The 25,977-nt window shown below is 36.2% G+C and overlaps 1 protein-coding gene across 6 annotated transcripts in view; it reads right to left on the bottom strand.

Moving 5' to 3' along the window:
* Nucleotides 1-25,977, bottom strand: part of LOC129422919 (teneurin-3) — a 148,377-nt gene that overhangs the window by 68,109 nt on the left and 54,291 nt on the right. For 4 of the 6 annotated variants that reach the window (XM_073854329.1, XM_073854328.1, XM_073854330.1 and 1 more), the window contains 3 exons: nucleotides 10,638-10,827; nucleotides 2,799-3,037; nucleotides 1,498-1,617 (listed from right to left, as the gene is read on the bottom strand). In XM_073854329.1, coding sequence (XP_073710430.1) covers nucleotides 1,498-1,617; nucleotides 2,799-3,037; nucleotides 10,638-10,827 — 549 coding nt within the window. The remainder of the gene's footprint in view (nucleotides 1-1,497; nucleotides 1,618-2,798; nucleotides 3,038-10,637; nucleotides 10,828-25,977) is intronic. The other 2 variants (XM_055179070.2, XM_055179073.2) reach the window with 1 other exon arrangement.

Genomic DNA, 25,977 nt, shown 5'->3' with positions numbered 1-25,977 from the left:
TTTGTTTTCTTTAGTAGGGAAGAGCAGGGGCAAAAATACCCTTTTTCTCTGAAAAACTTAATTTTAAAAGATAATGTTATAGATAGCGAAATATTTTGCTGTGGTCAATAACTCACAAGTGTGGTCTATTAATACCAGGTGGAATTTTTAAAAACTTCAGTAAAATTTCACTTTAAACATAGTGAATTGTTACTTTCAACCCCTCCTGGAGGGACGAAAGTAACACACAGGTGGATCAATAGTAACACAACAAAACAAGATAGATTTTTTGTGTTACAATTGTTTTTATTAAATATACATGACTATGACTTTGTTAATATGTTACTAATTTATCTTTGTAAAAAATAATGAAATTACTTTTTAATTTTAAATTTCAGTTTTATCAAATGTTTCAAAAGCAACCAACAGTACCAACTTAAATTGTTGAGAATAAAACATTTTTAAACAGTTTGAACACTATAAAATTAAATCGAATCAAATAGAATAATATAAATGTTCAACATTTACAACAGTATTAGCAGCGGGACAAAAGTAACAAGTGTTACTTTCGTCCCTACAGGATCTTCTCACATTTAAACTTGATTTACTTTTATTTTGAAAAACTGTGAAACTTTAGTTTGTGGTAGGTCACTAAATAACCTGTAGATTGATCAGTACTTTACACATGAAACGAAAAACACAACGCGTTATAAGAAAAAAATGACCGCTTTAAGAATTTTCTTACCATGGTTGAAAACACCTTTCTGGATTTACACGCGGAAAACGGTGAGTAAATAACGCAATATTTGTCAGCTCTGTCAAGGGTTTGTGTGCTAAAGATGCCGTCATAGTTTGGGACGCAAATGTTATCAAGGCTCGGAGAAAATCGCTTTGTTACTTTCGTCCTGTGTTACTTTTGCCCTGGTTCTCCCCTACTTCAACAATCTTAAACTCAACATAATATGGCATTCTCAACCCATTTTACTTTCACACTGTGACACATTTTCAAGATAAAATATGTTTAAATCGGGAATTGATTTTAGCCATCAGGAAACTGTTGGTTTGTGAACAGTGGGTATTCCAAACGATAATGGAATAACTGAGGTTAAATTGGTTTGGTCTATACAGCACATGGAGGGAAATGGCTGAAAAAGCAGGCTTAGTGGCACCGGGAAAAAAACAGAGGCAGAAGTTGCCAACAATATTTCCAGATAAGATAATGAAGACAAATTTTAAGACCAACCCTGATGAATCACTAACAATAAAACGGAAGCATGCATTAGGAAGGTTAATAGGGTCCATTTTGATTTCAAGGTGACTGTAACTCTGGGATACTGTCAGGGCCGTTGTGCACATGCTCAATAATTCAATCATTTACTGCATTCCTTCACTGTAGTCTTCTATAAAAAATAAATAAATACTACTCATGGACTGTATGTGAAATTATACATTTAAAGACTATGAAAATTCAGTCATACATCTGTAAATGAAACATCCAATTTTGCCTTGAATGTTTACCATCTGCAGAAATTGCAGTCACAGTGTTGGTCGGGAACGTCACTGGTTTGGCTCGTCCATTTTCAAAGGCATGATTATCAACATCCTTCAATTTCCAGTTCAGGCCAAGAACATGCATGGCTATAAGAAAAAGTGAAGCAAACTCATGATTCAGAAGCATGTAATTAGTCATTCTCATCTGCAAACGATTTGCAAAATACGTGCAATACATACTGTATGTTCAAAATAAAGCCCATTCTTCATTAGAACTAAATTCTAGTGTAAGATGTCTTGTTTTGCTTTTTGAAGACATTTGCTTTGATTTATCACTGCATGGGGCTCTGATACTGTACAAACTCCTCTGCATTTACTATAGATTACTCTTAAGCTTGTCATTGAAAAGATGTGTCGTGAAAATATGCCATTGAATCGTCTGATGCAATCCCATAGAGCTGGTGGTGATAAAAGAGAAGTGAAAAAAGAACATCAAAAGTTTGCTGAAAGATCAAAACCTGTTTGAATTATATAACACCCGAGTTTTTCTCTAAATCTCTCTTGCTGTCTTTCCCTTTTTCTAACTCTCTGTCTCCCTTTTTCACCCCCTCTCTCTCTCTCTCCTTTCCCCCTTCTCTCCTCAAGACATCCTCTTCTTCGTGCAGTGCTGTTAAATCTTAGGCAAACACTTTCTAGTTGTTTTTTCAACTACTCAATGTGTGTGAAAACAGCTTGGGAAAAGTCTCCTTCAAAGTTCACAGCCAGGGAGCTTTCTGAGGAGGTAGCGCTTCACACACCTCTCTTCCTCTCAATTTGATCTTTGGGGGGATGAACGTTTCTAACAGGCCTTCTGCCTGCAGCAAATAACTCACAGTGGGGGAACAATGTAAAGGAACAGAGAAATACAAAAATTGAAGGAGAGCATTGTTTATGGGGAATAACAGAATGAATATGGAGCGCTGTGGACAATGAAACCAGTTCATTCTGTTTTTGTTTTATTGCAGTTATTAAAAACTAAAGTGATGTCTTTCTCTACTGCATGTGCGAGTGTGTGTGTGTTGAAGATGTGTGACTTTCTCTCTGGAATAGGGAGGCTATTTAGAGCAGAGCACCAGGTGTTTTGGCCGTAGATGAAGGCAAGGAAGAAAAACTTCACCTGATGAGCTATTTCACTATCTCTTATGGGGACAAGCTGGCTAACACAGCTTGCACCTGAGTGACTCATGGTCATAAAAGCAAGATCTCTCTCTCTCTCTCACACACACAAACAAACACACACACACATACACACACACACACAAAAAACACATTTGGGTTGCCACGGTTACCTAAACAGTAGCAGAGAAGAATTGTCAGCAGCGTAGCCACGCCCACAGCACTGAAAGCAGTGCACTTCCATGAACACCGTTTAGATGATTTGTTAAATTTGAATGCACCTCTTGATAGTGGGTTGCGAGTTAAAGGGCGGGCTGGTGGAGAGTAGACAGCCCCGGTTGCCATGGTATAACCTGGATTAGGCGTTGTGAAGAGAGATGTGGTACCTGTTCCAGTCTTTAACAGGAAGTGCCTGGGGAAAGGATAAGGATACAGGATAGAAACATGAAATGATAAAATAAAACCAAATAGGAGAGAGCGAGGCACAACCTAATGCTTTTTGACTTTGGCTCTATCATTCAAAGAAATATTAAAGTTACATTAATCATTGTTTTACACAATCAACACACACATCTCTGCTACAAATGAACACTTAAAGTTTGTTTGTGGGACCTACCGTTATCATACAATTACACTGAAAGGGACAGGAGTGCAAATGTTACAACTTAACTCATTGTAACAAACAGAGGGATTGTTGTAACACCTGCTAGAACATTTTGTTTAAACACAAATAATTTAATAAAAGTCTTTCTATATACTAAAGGTGGATATTGTTTATATATCTGCCTATAATAGATAGATATCCACAAATTCATCTTCTGACAGTAAGAGAAAATGACCAAATGTACAGATTGCCCTGCATAAATATGTAAATTAGCTGCATTACAATTAACCCCACATTAGTTTGTGCCCCGCTCACCCCTACCTAATCTTTGGTGTAAAAATATTTCAGAAAAATAATGTATCAAGCAAGAAATACAGATATACAGTTGTCTTTAATAAAACATATAAAATCTGATACATGGATTATTTTAGATAAAACTTCAATTTTGTTGTCATATCACTAAAGAATTTTTTTTGCTTTTTTCAATGTGTTTAAGAATAAATGAATGGATTTTGTATAACAAAATTTGTATTTAAGTCATAAATATTTAAAAACTGTGTGTGTGCACTAAGTATTCTTAGGGGTGGTTTCCCGAACAGGGATTAGAGCTGTCCAAACTGAAAACAACTTGCACTGACATATCTTAAAATGCATCAGTCCCATTTGTTTTGCCTCAAAATGCACACAATTAATGTTTTTAGTAAGGAATGTTTTTAAAACTAGTTATATTTCCTAATTTAACTGAGGCCTAGTCCTGGTTGAAGCTAATCCCTGTCCGGGAAACCACCCCTTAGTGTCTTGTTTGCTCTACTTCATCTCAGTGGTTTTGCACATTATACATAAACATATCAGTTTGGATGCAGAATGTATATAAAGTGCTGCTGCATCAGTGCTGTTTATCTTTTGATTTGTGGCTTTCCGTCTATGGCTGGTCATGTGATCACATCACAGCAGCCCTCATGAGAGGGCGAGTTGCTCTGTGTAATAAAACATATTTTTCTAGGTCGCTGATAGGACTGAAGTCTTCATCTCAAGTGAGTGTTCATTTTAATCATATCTGTCAAATCTGCTATTCATTTCTTTAGGTGTACAATTTTTAATAATGATAAATTATTGCGTGTACCTTCTACACAAACAGCCCCTGTGCTGTGTGAATGTAAGATGAGGAAATTTGCCAGGCTACAGCATTGCTCTTACTTCAACGGTCATGCAGCATTCAGGCTATTGTGCTTTTGTAAAAGTTTCGAAACAGACCTGGTTTTAAGACGGCTGCCTTTTATTCAGATGGGCTCTATTGTAACAATTTTGCTTTATAATCTGAATGGTTATGAGCTTCTGCCACAACTCCAAACACACATACACGCACGTTTTCACAAGGGCTCGGATAGGTTCCAGGCCACTGCACAGTGAATGAGGTCCATTTAAAAGCCTTCACAAACGATTAACAAATAAACTGACAGTGTGCCGTTTTGAGGCCAAACAATCCATAATTGATTAGCGGAAGTGTGACGGCAGGCAGCGAAAATGACTAAGCTAATCCTCGTTGTCCCTTTATATAGTGTGTGAAAGTGTTGTTCACATTAGGACGACTAAGAAGTAACTTAACCCTAAAGAGATTTCTGCTCTTGTACAATCTGATTCTCTCTTATAGCGTCTCACTTTTCCTTGACATTGGGTTGACATCTGGAATGCTGTAGTGGAAAAGAAGCCACCACACAAAAGGAAAGATTTGGAGGCTGAGGGAAAAGAGCAAACAATAGCACATGAGTCCTTTCCTGGAATAATCTGATATTAGATTAGCTATGCTAAAGAAAAGAGTGTATTTTTAACACTATGGGCTCTATCATACACCCGGCGCAATACAGCGCAATGCGCGATGCAAGTGTCTTTTGCTAGTTTCAACCTTTTGTGTAGCAAAATACTTTAAACAAAACATACTTAAGTAAAAGTAAAAGTACACAAAAAAAAACTACTCAATTACAGTAACGTGAGTAAATGTAATTCGTTACATTCCACCTCTGTTTTTTAGTTCACAAATTCCACTTTTTAAAAAGAGATTAGGCATGGCGCCAGGCGCAAATGGCTTTTAAAGGGGATGAGAGCTGAGACTCTCATTGGTTTATTGCATGTTACGCCCAACACACACCTATTAGGCTGCAGTCACACCAAAAGCGTTTATGGCAGTTGCAGGCGCCTTTTTTGAATGATATTCTATGGGCAGGGCGCGTTTGCGCGCTGTTTATGCGCGCCGAGCGTCTTGCGGTTTTTTGCCGCCTGCCGTGCACGCGTTTTTGAAGGAGCGCTGAGATCGGAGAAGCGCCTGACGTCATTCGCGTCTTCCATTGTCCAATCGAATCAGGGGAGAGGCGGGCCTTACGTTGTAGTGAGGGAAGTTTACAGTTGCTTTGAAGAACCGGACTCCACTCGCTCACTCTCTCCTTCGTGTTTGTGCACCTCTCATCCTCAAACAAGGTCAGAGCAAGCGGCCTCTTTTTAAAGTTTCTGCTAATATGACAGTTAACAGCAAAAGAGCGCTCACGCTTCAATATTTGATTGACAAGACAGCTGACTCGGTGGTTGCTTAGCAATATGAAAAGCCGCGTCGCACTGCTCTTTTTTAAAGGCAGTGCGTCGCGCCTTGCGTTTGCAAGCGTTTAAAGCGCTTTTGGTGTGACTGGCCCCTTACTCATTAGGAGAATAGGAACAACCCTTTTAGGCCGTGCGGTGCGCATAAACCATTTTTCCCGTCATTAAATTAGCAAAAGTGGAATCGGACACGCCCGTTTAGACCATGTGCTTTAGACAATGCGCTTAGATCATTAAAATAGTGCCCTAAGAGTGTTGATATGCTCAGAAAGTAAAGCAACAATACTCCATAGCAGTTCATAGTTGACAAGGAAAAATAAAGCTAAAAATGGGCATCTGTAGAGCTAAACATTGCACATGTGCAAACACAGACAAACTTCAGATATGTCTAAGTAATCATTTAAAGACAGGAAAACAAGAATAAGAGTAAAGGACTGAAGAATTCTTATTGAGGCAGAAGCATCTGCCACCTCAGTAGGGGTCTTGGAGCAGCAGGTGCCTCTCTAGCATTTGGCAGAGTGGCGTTATTTTAAGACGCTCCCCGGAGGTTTCTGCGCCACTACCATTTTAGGACAGTCCCTTTCTGTTGACATGTAAAAATCAGAGTCTTTGTGACAGACAACGGAGTGGAAAGTTTCTGAGATAACAGAGTGAGAAAGATAGTGGAGTGAGAAAAGACAAATTTAAATGATTGGCATCCTGTGTGTTTGTGTTTGTGTGTGTGTGTGTGTGTGTGTGTGTGTGTGTGTGTGTGTGTGTGTGTGTGTGTGTGTGTGTGTGTGTGTGTGTGTGTGTGTGTGTGTGTGTGTGTGTGTGTGTGTGTGGGAATGGTGGACAAATGAGAGTTTAGTAATTCTAGTGGGCTTATTTATAACAGATGTTTGTGTGCTCTGCCTAGATCTAGATAAGTAATAAAGATTTTTCACTTGATCTGATTACTAAACATCTTTATATCTATATGATGCACACTCGTTTTGTAGTGCTTTGTTGTTGTTGTTTTTGTCCTCTACATAATAATGCACAACAGCTGTAGCCCGCTAAAGATCAAAAACCTGACACGCTACTTTGCCAACACTTCAGTTTGTAATGAATGTGTACAGTGTGACTGTAGGGAGGCATCTCTTCATTAAATGTCATTTATTGAGAAAAACAACAGCTTTGACCAATTTAATTTGAACCAATTTATTTGACAACTTTTCCAATCAAGATTTGTTTTTAAGAAAAACAGATGTAACACTCAAGAGCCAACAGTGCTGCATATAGATTAATTTTAGAACGAGTAAGAACTCACAGGACCTAAAGTTAAGTAAATGTTTTGGTAGGAAGCATTTCGCAATAATTGTTGCAAAAGTGAAGAAGCTGTTTATAAAGTAGCGATTGGTCAGATATTTTGTTTGGCTCTACGTTATGTACAGTATGCACACACCGTCTCACACTGCAAAATTGAATAGCCTATATATACATACTGGCTTTAAATGTTGTTATTAAGTTTTTATGTAGATGTTGGTCAGACTAAGGTAATATACACTAATATACATTACATGTAAGTCATGCATGGCTTTAATGTACTGAACTATTCTGAAATGAGACTTTGGACATTTTGAAGCTATTATACGTCTTGTTTTACCTTTTGAGTGGGTGGCAGCTTCAGCTCCTGGAGGTATGTGCAGCAAATGTAGGGTTATATAAACTGCCATTATGGCATTATCCTTAATATATCAGCGAGGGAGAATATAAAGAAGTTCTTCAAACTGTTATTTGTCTAAAGTTTGCCAGTCATTCTGCCTGGTATTTTATATATATGTTCATATATTTTGCTATTAAGTGTCTAAGGATCACACCCATTGCATAACTCAATAAATCTATACATTGTTTAATTTACTTTGCTTAAAATGGACTAAATGCATTAACATGTTAGCTACACACAACAAATCAAGGTTTAGCAGGGATTATCATATTGACAGCTGTAAAAAATGTATATGCGTGTACATACACAAGAACACACAAACGCATGCACGCACACACTATAAATATGAGCCACTTGGACATGGAAGTTTTTCGGGTTCTGAAATGCACATTGTATTTTCATAGTACAATTAAAAACATTTCACTTTTAAAACATGAAAGATTTGACTTTTTAATTCATATTTTGAAGTATGTTTATTATTTTCTTTCTGATGTTTCATCTACAGACCAATGTGTAACTTTGTGAATCTATTGATTTAGTTTTCATTTGACTACCTCCATTTTAAGGAACATTTTTATGCGCCTTTGTGTGCACCGTGTCCATTAAACCATATGTGTCTGCATATTTTTGGCATAGACTTATAAGAACAAATGAATAAACAAAGCACAACCGAAATGTAGGTTTGTAGATGGTGACATTTTGGTAATTAAGTATCTGATGCTTTTGCATTTATATTCGGCTTCTGCAGGACAAAGTCCAACGGGACTCTTCCCTTCAGCTCTTTGAAGTGAAAATGCTGATTTTAGCATTTAGAAATCTGCATAAGGGTGTGGAAAATCTATGATGCAGTACATTACTATTTACTCTGTGAGAACAAAGACGAAATTTTATGTAGGAAAGCACTTTTCATAAATACCTTTTTTGCACATAGGCGGTTCAACCCTTTAATATGGAATGTTGTCTCGTAATTGCACATTAAACTGTGCAGTGTGCACGCAACAGACTGTGTGCAAAGTAAAAAAAATCATATTTATTGTGCAGTCATACTAAGAACTGCAGTGTGTGTTTATACAGACAAAATCTTTCAAAATCGGATGGGTATGAAACACAGTAGCTGATTTGCTTTGAATTATCCCTAATATGATACTCAAGTCACAAATAAATAACTGTACTCTGTCAGGTAGATGCTAGATATTAAGCCCTCAGTTTGAGAGGTAAAATTTTTAAAATCTGTAGTGACAGTTAGCTAAATAAAATAAATATTTTGTATCTGTAGTATTTACTAGAGCAGTGGTTCTCAAACTTTTTCAGCGTGCGGCCCCCTTTGTGTACGGTGCATTCCTTCGTGGCCCCCCCAAAGAAAATTTATGACAAAAAACAGTTCTAAAACTTCACATTTTAATTAAACAAAACATTAAATTATACAAGGTAGTGCTGTCTTATTTTTTTTAGGTTTAATTTCACAGAATTCATGACAAATTAATGTATTTTATAAAATGTCATAAAACTGGGGCCCCCCTGGGGGCCCCGGACCCCAGTTTGAGAACCACTGTACTAGAGTATTTGCTCTAAAACAATAAAATAATAGTCAAGATATAGGGCCAGAAGTACTAACAGCTTGCGCCAGCGCAAATCATAATTTTGGCATTAAATAACGACTTTCTGGATTTACTTAAAGACCACGTTGGATAATTAGCACCATAAAGGTGTGGTCTAGTTATTTTTGCGACTGACCTTATTGCATATGCATTTCTAAGAGTTTCCCTTTCAGATGCAAAATATTTTGGAGAAGAATATTTACTAATGTTTGCGCGTGTGTTTTTTGCACCGTTAAAGCGTGTCTTAAATCATTTTGCACTTGAAATGGCTGCTAAAAAAGAGGCATTACAGAGGGCAGAGAGCGTGTGATACAATGCAGAGGATTGTTTGAACATGTAACAGTTTATTTGTAGTGCCAGAGGAACATATTATTCAAAAATATTGTTTGCCAAGCCATGTTATTTTTTATTTGCTGAAGTAAATAAATGAGGAGTCACAAGGGGAAGTCACACAATACCAGACATTTCAAAATTTATTGTAAACCTTCATTTTTTGTCTTCCAGTTCTTTTCAGTGTACTTTAGCTTCATTAGCTGGAATAACACCCCCTGAATTTTCTGCTGCGAAGTCCATGATGCTGAACTCAAGTGGCGTTAGTAGATCGCCCGCACTTATTCAGCTCTGCTTATTTGCGACCCTGAACTAATTTGATCTTAGTAGATTGGGTTGGTCATTATGGAAATGAGCCGTTGTGCCTATGTTATTTAATTTAAGCTTTTTTAGTAAATAACCCGCAGATAATACCTCTCCTGTCTGCGTTTTTTTTTTAAATTGCGTTCTCACGCTAATTTGACCTGTTTAGTAAATCTGGCCCAAAGTGTTTAAAACTGCAAAGCACTACAAATGTTACTCATTACATTACAATCTCTCATTAATCTCACTTATTTTAAGTCAGAATTTGTCTTGGCGAAAGAGAAGCTAATCCCAATTATTGTATTAGGGGTGGTTCACATTTTGCATCGAAAACTGCACGCTGCTTCCCCTCCTTCTTTCCAAAGCGCTTTCAACAATCCATTCTTAAAAGTTCAAGTATTTTCAAATGGCTGCAGCAGCGCCACTATTTGAGCATGCTTGCCACGTGGCTTTACTTTTTTTATCTGTGTGCACAAAAGACGCGAAATGTGAATCGCCCCTTACACTGCAGGAAAAATTCACATTTAAAAACTGCATTGTATCATACACTTTAACATAATTTTAAAGGAACAGTATGTAGGATTGTGGCCAAAACTGGTATTGCAATCAGAAAACTTGTGGCTAAAACTGGTACTGCAATCACACAACTGGTGGCCAATACATAAAATGACAACATAAACATCAGTTGAGGGCTGCAACTCCACTTTTTAAATGACAATATCCTGGCCAGACCACTGTTGTCAGTGATATAAGTATTTGAAATGAAAATTATTTCTTAATGTCTATTGATATATCAGGGCCATTTTTTGATTAATTGATATACATTTCTTACATACTGTTCCTTTAATATTTTAATAAGAAATACTTTGTTTTATAGTATTACAAAGTAGTGAGTGTGAAGTACCTGTTTTCCAAGCCTACGCTGCCACCCAAAACCCAGTTTTCCTGCAGTTGCACACATTCAGATGCACTCTGAAACTCTGCTGTCTGATTGGCCAGTGACTGGTTGAGGGAGGTGACTGACGGGTGCTGCTTGTGTTGATGTGGAGCAGGTGGTAGTGGAGGCGGGCCTGACTGGATGGGAAGCTGGTCTACTGGAGGAAAAGAGAGAGAGGTACTGTATTAGTTAAGATGGTAATAACATCTGATTTACACAAAGGGCAGGCAGAATATGTGCTGGTTTCATACTGAATTGAGTTAAATTGGATCCTTTGCTGATTTGTTTTCTATGAATGGTATTAAATCCTAGCCTTTCTTTTTCTAGTTTTATGTGAGACAGAAGAGAACCACAAAACGCTACATTATGGGAATTTAACCATTTGATATGAAAATTTGTATAGGAGTATGATGAAAGAGATAAGATAAAAATAAGATTGTTAAATAATGAAATGGAGAAAATACTTTATTTAAAGACTGAAATATATTTAACCAAATTTGTAGAAATGTTAATGGCAAAATATCTATACTATACAAAAAATCTAATTCTATTATAACATCTTTCCATCTATTTGAAGTGCCACAGTTATTTTTGTTAAATATTTTTAATATTAATATTATTAATATTTAGACTATATTTTTAGAGAATTTTTAAAAGAATTGTTTTATAACTGAATAAAATCAAAGTAGCAAAGGAAAATAAAAATAATGTTGATCATGTTGAATCTAGAGTACTGTATATGATGCAAAATAATAATACAGGAAAGCAAGAAGGCACGCGTGCTGAACCAAAATAACTTAAAAAGCCATCTAACTGCCACTTACAAATACAAAGAGATACAAAAATGTCATAGAGCTCACCGACTTTTCGACGGAGCAAACGTAAGTCTCCGCAGGCCGTCACCGGGGAGCAGATGTTTTATAATGGGCTCTTAAACTAAACGCTTCACGTTTGATTACAGCCAGAGAGAGACTCTCGTTTAACTAATGACCGGAACCTCCATTAGGACAGCAGGAAAAAAACAGGTTTTCTCATTTCACTCCAAGCTGGGTAATTGCCCCCCAAAATGACACTGTGTGATTATCTCACTGTCCCATCCTGCCTCTGTGCTGACAGGTCTGTTTCCATCTGACTACGGGTGTCCAAACATATGCTGTCAAACCCGTGACTGTCGCAGCAACGTACTGCTCAGACAATTCACAAAAATTCAATATTTGCCTTATTCTTATGCAAAAACATTCCATGAGGAATAATGAAAAGTGCTCTTAAAAATTCCAATGTCAAAAGTATAATGGCAGTCATCAAAATATCCTTTCTAACTATAATTAACATTTCAAAAGGATCAATCACAAAATGACAAGCACGATTTTTTCCCCTTACATAATGTGTAATTTTACAAAGTTTGGCAACCAGAGAGTGTTAACAGTATATCCATTGTTTTATCGAAAAAAAAATATTAGTTTAAAGGTATGCTTGTGTTATCTTTATTTAAAATGAATATCACTTATTTTAAAATTTTGCTACTGAATGTCATGCGATTTTGCAATTAAATAAAATAACATTAATATGTAAAGTGTTTCTGGGGCCATTACTAGGGCCCTATAATTTCCGCAATCACAGAATCGCGGACAAAATCGCGGAATTGGCAAATTAACACGGAATCTAGTGTTAATGCGGAATTTCGCGGAATTTTACATATTTTACATAAAACGGAATTTGGGGAAAAATAAAACAAAATTTTGGAAAAAATTAAACGGATTTTATAGGGCCCTACTACATGTTACAATTTGGACCAAATTTTTTCATGATTTTCCTTCATGCACTGTTAAGGACATCTAAGACCAAAACTACAATATATAAATACCTGATATTTTAACATTGTAAAAAAATTGCTGGGTTATTCAGGGCTCCAGACTGCCACCAAATGGTGGCATTTTGCCACCAAAATTTGAGAGTGTGCCACTGAATTTTACATTCAGTCGTACATGTGCGACCAGTAAATTTGACCTTTTTTTGTGATGTGCCACTGAATTTGAAACAGCACATTGTACTTTCTGCATCTACCATTAAAGTACTTATTAGTAATACAGTGGAAATTAGTGGAAATGTGAGAATTTGGTTAGCATGTTGATTTATGGTGTGTGCCCCTAAATTTTCTGGTTGCGCCCCTAAAATTTCCAGTTGGGGCCACTGTGCTCCTAGTGAAAAAAGTTAGTCGGGAGCCCTGTTATTTTTTATCCAAAAAAAAGGGATAAACCCAACATGTTGGGATGTAATTTAACCTACTTTATGCCGGGTTTTTGTAACCCACGGTTGGGTCAAATATAAACATTTACCCCAAAGGCTGTGTATGTGTCCCTTTTTTTGACGCAACATTGACCCAACCAAGCCTTTTTAACACAGACCAAGCGCTGCATATGCATTGCACTATTAAAATTGTTTTTTTTTTCTTTGTGTGAGCCTGCATAATTACTGCAATTATGCTAAAATGGATGTTAAAAATCATTCATGGTGAAAATTCTAAACAATTTCACCGAATTCCCTTTCTAGATTACAAATTTAAAATCAAGTTTAAAAATATCAGCGACTAACAATGAGTAATCAAGCAGTGCCTACCACCAATGGTTCAGTCTGCGCCAAGAACCACAAAGCAGCAACTAATTCTGTGTTAGGTGCCAGAGGCTGATGTGAGGAAAAAACAGGAATCATTATGACAGGTGTCTTGCCACATTCATGACAGGGTTAAAAAAGACCTCTGTGACAGGTGCATTAGATAAAGTGTTACATGGTACAAGCTGCGCTCGGTACTTTTGACACAAAGAGGTCACCTGGTGCAAAGATGGTGATGTTGTGTCATGCACAGACACAGGGAAATCCATTAGACGTCCATGTCGTTTGCATCCACAAATACATCAAATGCACCAAGACAGTGGTAGACAATGAAAAAAAGAAACATCTTTAGAGACAGTGGACTTTTTGAGGGGACACAATTTGGTTTAAATGTGCCCTTAAGGCAACTCATGTCTATTTGAATGTGACTTAATAGAAAATTGTAAGAAATAATTTCCTTCAATCTAGATAAGGAGGCATCGCTCTGATTCAATCTATGCGCTGCTAGACATACTAACAAATGATTACACACAGCATGAGCAGAATGTCAAAGCGTTCAGCAGGCATTCTATCGAAATCTGAGGCAATCAGCCTTCTTTAATCAAACTCCCTAAGCAATAAAATACGAATCTCTCCCTTTTGATTGGACATAAACATGCTGTACTCTCAATCTTGCATAGGTTTATGCATCCACTCACATCGACTTTGCCTGAGATGAACTGACTAAGAAAGGAAATGTGTTTTTCATAAAGTTTTGATTTGCAATCTGGGTAAGACGAATAGTGCCAGCTTGAAATTTTTCAATGTCAAGTTGTTCCACCAAGACTTAACAAGATGCTTTAGTGGGCCATTTTGATTAATATTAGATGCAGTGGCTGAAACGACATCGCCATTTCGCTCTTCTTAATATTACAGCTAATGTCTGTCTGACAGACTGCAAAAGGGGTCATCTACATTTTCCATAGCCATGCTGCGAGCTAAAGAGGACATAAACATTAAAATATTGGATTAACCTGCACCGCGACAAATTTATGCTTGCATCAATGACAGGCAGGCATAAATATATTTTACATCTCATCTGATGTCACTCTCCTCATTGAATGTTCCCACTCAGTGCCTGTGTGAGCCAACACCTTCAACTCAATTTTAAAGCAATGCTTTTTAGGTTGAGCAAATAAGCGTGTCTTTCACAGCGCCATACATCAAGCCATATAACGGCATCATTTACTAAAAAGAAACCTTACATAAAAATATAAATCAATTAAATTCAATTTAGTAAGGAGTATGTGGTGATTGAGCCTGCTAAATTCATCAATGTCTTGTATAGCCTAAATGAGACAAAATAACATTTACAGCCAATAAACCTTGAGTAAATAGCTGTTCTCACAACAGCCTTTATCAATCTGGTAATAAATATAACAATAATCAATCAATAAATCAATAAATGCCCTTCGCTATGACAGAAGTGTAATATAAAGTGTCATTTTTAATTAATTTGAATAAATCACACCAAAAGAGGTTTAATAATGAAAAGAAAACTGCATTTATTCATTTTTGTGTAAGATACAAATAATATATGCATGAAAGCAGCTATTAAAATATTAAATTTCAACATGATGCAAAAATTGTAACATAAAATCACTTTAAAATTTTAGGACAAACTTAAACTTGGATTCATAACTGGTAAATAAATCCATTCTGAATTTTTCACCCTTTAATTGTTAGTCTCCTGCAGAAATATACACACTGCAATCCACAGGTATATTTGGAAACCATAAAAATGATAGGTTTGCAACAACTGCACATTACTTGAACATGTCTCCTGGGTCAAAGTATAATTTTGCTGCATTTCTTTGAAATGTCTTGAAGAGCAATTGCACTTATGCCAGGTTTTTCAAAGAGAGAACATAACACCTCTGCACCAATTTTAGTTGAGCATCACCCTATATTTAGACATCTCGCTTAGCGCTCCTTCCATTGACTTTGCCAGTCTATATCCCATCCAATCACTTGAGAGAAAATGTCACAGTTGAAATACCTGTATAGTGCATTATATAACAAAACTAACATTAACTAACATGAACTACAAATGTTAATGCACAAACACAACTCTTCATTCTTTATTCATTGTACAATAATTAATGTTAACATACAAGTTGATTTTAACTATGTATTGATAAATGATGAAATTAACATGTACTTAGATTAATAAATGTAGAAGTTTTGTTCTGAGGTTTTGTTTAGTTTTCAGTGGACCATAAATGTATTATAGCCATTTATATAGATTATTAGGGCTGGGCAAAAAAATCGATTTTTCGATTAATCTTTTTTTTAAACGTGGTCGATTCAGAATCGATTCTCAAAGAGCAGAATCAATTTTTTTTTTTCATATTTTTTCCTGCAAACATTGAACGTAAGATTAACATTAATCAAATTACTAGTCTTCTTCACTAGATGTGACCCTCTTTTTTGCCTTGCGCGATGTTACCAAGGAGCGAGAGGTGAGCCTGTCATTCTTTTATTTAGTCCTTAAAATGGCAGTTTTGGGTGCTTCATCGACGTTGATGCCACCTATACATAAAAAGTAAGAGGTATGGAGGCATTTTAGATTTCGCTAGCAAGACGACGATGATAGTGCTGTGCCTTTTAATTTCTTTTTATTAATTACCCACTTGTAAACTTATGTTCACTGTTCTTTTTTATTAATATAGTATTTGTATTAAATCTATATTCATTGAGTTGAACTGAGAATTGAATATAAAAACCGACCCGAGATCCGGAATCGAAAATTTAACCGAGAATCAAAATGGAATCGATTTGATAGCTTGTGAATCGAAATTGAATTGATCTGGAACATCTGAATCGAGCCCTATAGATTATTATATATTTAGCCAATTCAAAATCCTCCAGAAAAAAAATAGGGTGAAATGCAATGTTTCTTGCTTCTACAGATTGCTATATAAATTACACTGCATGTTTTTTAAATGAGTTTTCAAACTGATCGAAACAAAACCAAAATAAATATTTAGCTATAAGTTTCTTTGTTGTTAATCTTTGTTATTTCTTCCTAATTTTGTTTCAGTATTTCATCGTCATCATTATACTGAATGGCAACTACAACATACCAGATAATTTGCAAATCCACTGAAGTTCCAATCTCTCTGTTCTTAAAGGATTAGTCCATTTTCTTAAAAGAAAAATCCAGATAATTTACTCACCACCATGTCATCCAAAATGTTGATGTCTTTCTTTGTTCAGTCGAGAAGAAATTTTGTTTTTTGAAGAAAACATTGCAGAATTTATGAATGGACTTTAATAGAACCCGACATTTAATACTTAATTCAACACTTAACAGTTTTTTTCAACGGAGTTGCAAAGGACCACAAACAATCCAAAACGAGGCATAAGGGTCTTATCTAGCGAAACGATTGTCATTTTTGACAATAAAAATAACAAATATACACTTTTAAAGCACAACTTCTCGTCGTGTAGATCCGGTCGTGATGCGCCAGCTGACCCCACTACGTCACCGCAATACGTCATCACGTCAAGAGGTCACAGAGGACGAACGCGAAACTCCGCCCCAGTGTTTACATGTGTTGAGAAAGAGGACCGTTCCTACGTTGTTGTATGTCAACTGATACTAATTAATATCTTTGTGGCAGTTTATTGTTTAAAATGGTCCGCAAATGTGCGTTTTATATATGTAACACGTGACCTCCCTACGTCACTACGCATTTACGTTAGATCGGGCTGGACCGGACCTTGACGAAAAATTGTGGTTTAAAAGTATATATTTTCTATTTTCCTTGTCAAAAATGACAATCGCCTCGCCAGACAAGACCCTTATGCCTCGTTTAGGATTGTTTATAGTCCTTTGAAACTCAGTTGAAAAAAACCGACACGTGTTGAGTTAAGTATTAAATGTTGGGCTCTATTAAAGTCCATTAAAACTAGAAAAACTCTGCAATGTTTTCTCCAAAAAACACAATCTCCTCTGGACTGAACAAAGAAAGACATCAATATTTTGGATGACATGGTGGTGAGTAAATTATCTGGATTTTTCTTTTAAGAAAATGGAATATTCCTTTAAGCCTAAATTCAACTAACAGGAAACACTGAAGCAAGTACCAGTGGGCCAGAGCCCACCTACTATGTGAATAAGAGTTGTGAAGGAGTTGGCACTGTTAGACTATAAATCTACCATAATGGTGAAACTTGTCTACCTGCCATGACAGGCTATTCAGGAGGCATTCAGAGTCCAGCGTTAAAGCAGAGCACAAGCATTTAATCAAAGTCACACAGGCACAGAGCTGAAAGTGTTCCCTGGGACCAAACCTTTATAGAGAAATATTTCATCCCCCATTTGTGTTTTTCTTCAACTGATTTCTTTGTGCTAATATCTGCATATTAACAGTAGGTCGAGCGTTCTGATCTAAATGTTCATTTTCTGTCCGAGACGTTTGAAATAAAACTCTCTTTAATTTCTCTCCTGTGAGAACTTTAGGTTAACCGAAGTGATTTTTTCTATGATGCGATTGCCCTCAGGCATTTCTGTCTGAAACTGACATCAGCAATCTGTTACTACTGTAAAACACCAAGACCCCAGTAAAGACACATCACACCTACAGCCCATCTGTCATGTTGCTGCTGAGAGCCAGTGTTTCATTCAGCTTTTGTCAATCATCAATTTTCATAATCTTCTTCAATGGGAATTGACTTGAGAATGGTTTACCATATTAAATTGCATTTATTTGTTTGTATAATAGAGAGCTTGACAAAAACATTTAGAGCTTCTGAAAAATATCATCAAAAACTGCTCTACCCCAATAACCACCAGAAAACATACAGTTTTAAATATAAGTGCTTTTCAGAATGTGTCTCCCACAGCTAATATACCCCTCAATTCCTGCTTCTTTACTCAAGCGAGTATCTGCCATGTTACCATATGATGTAAATCTAGCATGAATTCATGTTTAATTGAACATTGACTGAAGGAATTCAACAAGCCATTCAACATGGTTGAATGCTGGTTTCCCACCAACTGTTGTCAATAAAAGTATTGTAACGCCAGAGCAGTGGCAAATAATTAATTTCAACCATTTAACCATACTAGCTCCTCAGCGTTTGATGATAGCTTAAGTCAATTTGTAGTTTTGTACACCATTCCACCATGGTGCACATTTTAACTAAGAACATAGCTGTTGTAAAATCTAAAAAATAAAACTGGTAACACTTTACAATAAGGTTGTATTTATTAACATTAGTAAATGCATGAGCTAACATGAACTAACAATAAGCAAAGGCTAAGATTAAACTGTACTAGTGAGCGGAGTAAAAATGTAACGTATAGAAAAAATTAAGCCAATATCACCTACTCCCAAGGGGTTGAGAAAAAACTCATAGGAAAGAGCCAGACTTAGCAGATCTCATATACTATGTATATTAATAACTATGTTATAAAAATTTAAGGGGATTAAAAATTCAAAATGTAAATTTAAAGGAAAAAGCATTGATATAATCAGGGGTGCACATAACTTTTTTGGGCTGGATCTCAAAGGAGCACCTGGAGATGTTGCTTGGTGCTCACATTATTTATAGCACCGACATCCTACATACTGTCATCATCACTAATTTCCTGACTACTCCCTTCGACATATCTCTTTGGTTTAAACATGGTAGACAATGATGTACATAAAATAAAATATGCCTGGTTACTGTTTTTAACCAATGTAACCTTTATAAATGACTACTAACTCATATAAATTTCAATTAAGTAAATGGTCAGAAATAAAAAAATCAAATTATGAGCAATAACACAAAAAATACAATAGAACAAACATAAAAATTAAATAAACAGTGCTGTTTATGTTTTGTGGTTGGCCTGTGGTTTTCAGGTACAGTACAGAAACTAAATACAGTAATCAGATAATACTGCATAGTCTTTACTGTGAAAACTGGATTAATCCTTATTAAAGTTACAAAAGTGATTTAGTCAAGACAAGGATATTATGATTTTCTTTGTCTGTTGATTAACATTAAAAACAGCATCAGGTTTATACTCTAAAAATGGGTGTACTGTCACTTTAAATGCATTGATCCGATATAATATTGTTGTTACGCATTTTATTTCTGCTTATATTTATTTAATGTGTAAATACTTTTACCACTATATTCATGGCATTTTTAGATAATTTTGTGTTAAAATGTCCGCTCAAGTGCAAGAAAACAAACTCAGTTGGCATGTGCGCGATGTCTTACCATTTGCTTGTAAGTTACTAGCAATCTGTCTGAATCATGCTCGCGCTTGAGGTGCGTGCAAACAAAACTTGAGATCTGTTTCGCGTCTTGTTGTGATTTAATATTTAAATTGGCCAATCGGGCCAGGACTGTTGCATCTGCTAACAAAACATTAATTTTAATATGTTTGTAATAATTATCTTACCAATTATGCACTAACAAAGTCCAGCAGCGTTGGTACGCAAAAGCATCTTTTACAGCAGTGTCTGGTGCGCATTTTTTATTTGAATCGCGCATGCGCACCTGCGCACCAGTTATGTGCACCCCTGGATATAATACACACATTACTTTTCCATTAAATATGCATTTTTTGTAAAGCTGGTTTAAAAAATATTCATTTTGAAAAGCGCTATAGACAGAGATTATGTTTTAATGTGGGCGGAGCCCAACTGGTGACAGAAAGTGACAAGTTCTTCAGTAGCATTTTGAAGTGTTTTAGCATTAAACTGTGATTTTTATGGATCTGGTGTTCTGTTTGTTACCCCCAGGTTTCCCTTTAGAGCAGTGGTTCCCAAACTTTTTCAGCGTGCGGCCCTCCTTGTGTATGGTGCATTCCTTCGCGGACCCCCAAAGAAAATTTGTGACAAAAAAACTGTTCTAAACTCAACATTTTACTAAAACACATATTAAATTATACAAAAAAGTAGTGCTTTTGGTTAGTAGCCTTATTTTTTTAATTACACAGAATTCATGATAAATTAATGTATTTTATAAAATGTCATAAAACTGGGGCCCCCCTGGCACCATCTCGCGGCCCCGCCCCCCAGTTTGAAAACCCCTGCTTTAGAGTAATGTTTTTATAGTGTTTTCATCACATTACGTTTATTTATTTTTTGATAGATTAAAAGTTTAAATGGCTTGAATACTGATGTGTGTGCATGTATGTAATGTATATGTATATGTATTGTTCTTTATTGGTAAATTAATAATTTTTACAGTATGAATCGCTAAGTACATATAAAAGCAATGATGTATTCTATAAAAAACATTTGTTAATTATTTCATAATTTCCCTGTTTTCTATTATTTCTTACTTTTATAACCTATGTGTTTGTTCTAAAACTATTGTAAAACTTTTCAAACAAATTAATATGCATAGGCCTGTTTATTAATAACACTTTACATCGTGTGTGTGTGTGTGTGTGTGTTATATTTATATATTTATTAAGTATGTAAAAATAATAATTTTAGAACAAACAGGAAGAAGACATAGGCTAAAATATAAGGAATTTTTTTTTTAAATATTTAATAACTGGTGATATTATTGCTTTTTCAGTGTAACCCATTCAAATCTTTCCAAATAAATTATAAATGTAACGTGATGAAAACACAATACGAAACACATAGAGGGAACAGACAGAAGACCGGACATCTTCTCTAATTATTTTCTATTCTAATTATTAATAGATTTCCAGGTGATTTCATCAATCCAGTTTATCCATTTAAGGGCTTATTGCAAACATAAACACCTATGTTTATCTTCATATGGTGTCCTCGGTATTCTATAAAAATGAAGGCAATCTTTTTTTGGCATTCCTATTCTGACACTCAACAGCACAACAAGACATTTTCTAGTGAGTTATCTTATCTTGCTCGTTTCACTCTTGTATAATTAATTTCCACTGTTTTCTGCCACCACATTGCGTGCGCAGCTTGCAGTGACGTACCTGTGACGTCTATTATCTAGAGGTCTATACAAATAAATTTGAATTGAACTAAAATGTGCCCTGATGTAAAATGAAACCTCATTACCAAAGTTTGTAAATATTCAGTTGGCAGAATGTCTCTGACTCTAAAGACCACTGTTGATGTTCTTTTTATCTCCATATAACTTATAGGTTGTCTCACTACGTTTCCCTGTGAAAGTCAAGTATTACAAAACTGCATAAAGAAATACGAATGTCAGCAAAAACCTGCTCCCCAAACAGTGTCTGTGATTCAGGCTGGTAAAGGTTGCGTGTTTGTACATAACCGTTGATTTTTCATAAGCATAGCGCTTTAAAAATAGCTGTGGTAAAATCTGCTTAAATCAACCAATTTAAATGCTAAACTTCTCAAGGGAAGATTGACGCTTCTTCTTAAATACACACTGAAAACAAATCACTTGGCCCACTCTAAAGAGCGCAGTGGGAAATTGAAGGACCCTAATGTTAAGGTGTATTGTGTCTGGACAGGGCTAATGGACATTCTGTTGTCAGTCTGGCTTTAAGAAACAGTTTCATTCCCCCTTAAACATTGTTAGCCCTTTAAGATTCCCTGACCCAAACTCTTTAAATTGAGTTAGTATTGATAGAGCTTTTTGCACTCCACTGTGCCTAATTCATTATCGTCTCTGCTTCAGCCACCTAATATTCCCGCTACATAGAAATTAAAATGCCACAAATAACATAAATGAAATAAATGCGCTATTTATTGTGCTTATAGTCATATTTGTGAAACGACGACTGTATTAACATATAAAGCAATAAAAGGGGATGTTCTAACACTACATAAATAATAAAAAACATTTGCATTGAGATGAAAAGATGGCTGCAGCCTTTAAACTCCATATTTGATCTTCTTATCCTTTCTTAATGTAAAACACACTACGCATTCTCAATGATCATTGATGATCTAAGCTTGCACTATATGTTCCTGCACTTTGCAACTCCACAGACTCCCTTACAACTTTTAGATGGTCTCCATAACCCTGCTTTCAGCCAGGCTGGTTTCACGCCTCAGGGTAGACTCAGACCTTAAGCTCTTCTTGCTTGCCAAAAGAATGCACAGAGATAATCTTGGTCTGACAGACCACGTCGCTGTGTACTACTCTGCTGCCTTTTGAATAATGAATCCAGTGCTTCTTCTAGTCATCTTATGTGGAGCTGGAAATAGCTCCGCAACAGCCCAAAAAAGCATACTGCTGAGGGATCAAATCCCTGAGAGCAAATAAGCAATGCACCAGACAATCGTCCAGACTCAATCAAAACAACTACAGGTCATGCAGAAATGGAAAGTGTACTTTCATCCTTTGAAAGCAAAAGCAGGATCAAAACAATGCTGTCATACACAAAGGGATACAGTAATGATTTGAGCCCTGTTTGAGCATTTTTGTCAAAAATCATGATAGATTTAAGAGTAAAATAAATATTGTTTTAAGAAAATTCAAGCTTATTTTAGTCAAGGCTGTGGTTAAAACAACATTACCATTATTGCATTGCAGATGCTTTTATTTAAATTTCCATTTATTCATTTGGCACATGCTTTTATCCAAAGCAACTTTTGTACAAATGAGAGAGCATTTAACATTTTGTTAAGGAGCCAACAATAAGTGTAGTTTACAAAGAAAAGCAGGTTTGCGTAGGACTTGTAGCAAGTGAAAATAGACAACAGGTTTTTGTTTTAGCCTTACAAAGTTAGACTCTGGAAAGTTGACAGTTAGAGGTCAGTTAAGTGAATGGGGAACAGGTGTGTATTCAGTTGTTTCTTTAAGGTTGTGGAGGAAGCTCTTTCCTCCAGAGAGGAACAGGATAGGTAAATGTTATAGTGAGTGATTTGATTCCTTGTTTTGATAGAACCACCAGGCGTTGCTTATTTACAGAGCATAAACGGCAGGCGGGGACGTATACCCGTTTTGTAAATTTGATGAGGGAAGCTACAGGTAGCCAATAAGGTATAAGATCAGAAGGTGTGATGTGCGCTCTTTTTGGTTAATTGAATACCAGTCATGCTGCTGCATCGTATGTCGTTTGCAGGGGTTTGGTCACATTGTTTGGGAAGCCAGCCAGTAGGGCACAGCAGTAGTCCAGTCATGATATGACAGATGACATGGAGTTGGCTCTTGCCTGCTTTAGGTATTTGACAACAGGCAGGAGGGCAGTCTCTGTAGAATGTCCTTTTTGAAATCAGATTGTTGACTATCAAGTAGGTTGCCAAGTAGACTGTCAAGTAGGTTTATTCGCAGCGACTTACAGTGCACTCAAAGTTTATGTTTTATTAATATATATTCCCTGGGATCTAACTTATGACCTTATGATTTTCGCTGCTAATGCAATGCTTTACCAATTGAGCTGCAAAAACGTGGCTGACTGTTCTCCTTACAGTAACACAAACAAAAAAGCGATATCCCAATAGGGTTAGAAAAATATTTTTTTTCTAATTATAATTTGCTGCTATAATAAATATATCTAATAAAAAATATTTTAGGGTTAGTAGATACTTTTTACTGGAAAAGTAGTAGTACTTTTACTGGAAAATGAGCCAATATCTATGTAAGAAAACTATTTTATTGCAGATAGACAACAGTAAGGCTCTGTTTTCACCAGGTATTAAGATGTGTTTGGTTGATCGGCTCACAAGTGGACGAGAGAGACACATTCTTGTTCACAGCTGGTGTGTTTTAATCCACCTCTTTTGTTCACGTTCGGGCACATTGCAATTAGTTGCAACCTGTGGTCACCAACGTTTGCTCTTATCAATTTAAGTCTACGTTTGATTAATAATATTGTCGAGAAATATTCATAATTTAGTAAGTAATGATCACAGTTAGGTGTAAGAGGCGGTAAGGGACACGTTTCCCACAGGGTAATATCACTGAAGGGATTTATTTGCGACCCGGTTGGCTGTACATTATCCCACTTATTACACAGCTATTTCTATACGAGTAAATATAAAAACGCAATTTTATTTGATATCTTTTATTAGCACATTTGTAAGAAAAGTAAACCTTCTGCGAGGAAACCTGTTTCCTAATTGCTGCAAGCAAAAACGCGTTAAAACAAGTTCAAAGTCCATATGAGATAAGCATATAATTTATTAATTTCTAAATAACATGCCATATCCATATGTTAATTACTTTGCATATTTATACTGTATACATTCATAGGTATTAAAAAAGCACGTGGTAAGATTACTCGTAGTACCCGAAATGTTTTACTCCAAAACATTATAGCAAAAAAACTTACATTTCACCTTAAAGGCACTACTTGTATTGTAGTCATAAATAAAGATTATTTTTCCGTCAAAAGAATAACTTAATTTAGTTACAACTCAATGCGAAAATGGTAACGCAACAACAAGTGTATGACGTGTCTTGTGGTAAAACTGACGATCAATCAAAATGTAGTGGGAAGAGATCTGTGGACCTGGATCCAGGCCCACCCCCTGGATGTTGTGTTTTACAGTGAGGCGCTACTGCAACTTTCACATGCTCGCAAACTAAAAAACAAAAGAGGCCCCAATTTAGTTTTATTAATGATTGCCTAAAAACCATGCCGAACACTGTGGGTTTGTGCTAGAAGTCAGGACCAATGAAGAAACATTGTGCTCAGTACATTACACGTTAGACCACTAGGCAGTCTTTGGACGAGCTCAAAACGCTTTACACCCTGTTTACACCTGTATTTAGCATTATCCACTTGTGTTCCAATCGACCAAAACCCATCTTAATACCAGATGTAAATAGCCCTAAAATGAGAAATATACCTTTTTCAAAGGCCTAATTACTGAAAGTACTCCACTTTATTTCAGGATTTTCTTAGTGAGGCCTCACACATACAGCACAGTGAACACGGCTCAGAACCGAATCATTGTCCTTTCATTAGAAGATCAAAGAGTATTTTCCCCCCAACTAAGGCTGGGATTAATTCAAAGGAAAGGGGTCAGGGTGAGCGAGCACTGAGCCGCTGTGAAGGCTGACACATCCAAGATTAGACTGATCATACCGAGTGGATAATCATTCAGCGAGAAATGTATCACCCTCAAAATACTAAAATTGTCCATGAGTAATTTAAAAGCTTAAGCAAATTCCACTGTTAAAGCAATAAACTGAGACTTTCTGTTCTTTTTATGTAAACAGGTGTTGGGTACAAAAAGACTCACTGATAGAAAGAGAAACAGCTTTTACTCAGAAACAAATAGGGAGAGAGAGAGAGAAAGAAAGAGAGTATTTATTATTGTCAACAATGGCATAATTTCCATTTAATGCTTCTGTCTTCTAATGTTTGGCCACACAGGCATCCCTGCCTCAGACTACGGGTTAACACCGACTTCGAAATCGCACACTGTAACAGTAGGTAATATATGGATAGTATGAATAAATTCGAACGTACTACATCCACCATGTTAATACATCACGTGACATACGTCCTCATAACAACAAGTTAAGTGTTAATTGGAACGACGTTAAACAAGCGCAATTTAAACACAAAGGACAGCTGTTTAATGTATTTGCATTTGAATAGAGCTGTGTTACCGCTTTCGGGCATTTTTTAATAAAACAACGTCCCTTCTTCTTCGTTGGACAACTCCTCTCCTAAGGGCCCATGGGATAACAAAGTGTCCATCGAATGAGCACTTCGGGATTTTACCGGAAGTAGTAGGCCATCCAGGTACTTTTCGCCTAGAGCTGCATGATTCTG

Source organism: Misgurnus anguillicaudatus, chromosome 16 (genome assembly GCF_027580225.2).
Source record: "Misgurnus anguillicaudatus chromosome 16, ASM2758022v2, whole genome shotgun sequence".
Lineage (NCBI taxonomy): Eukaryota > Metazoa > Chordata > Actinopteri > Cypriniformes > Cobitidae > Misgurnus > Misgurnus anguillicaudatus.
Note: the sequence above shows the minus strand (reverse complement) of the source record. Positions and strands in the feature narration are given on the sequence as shown.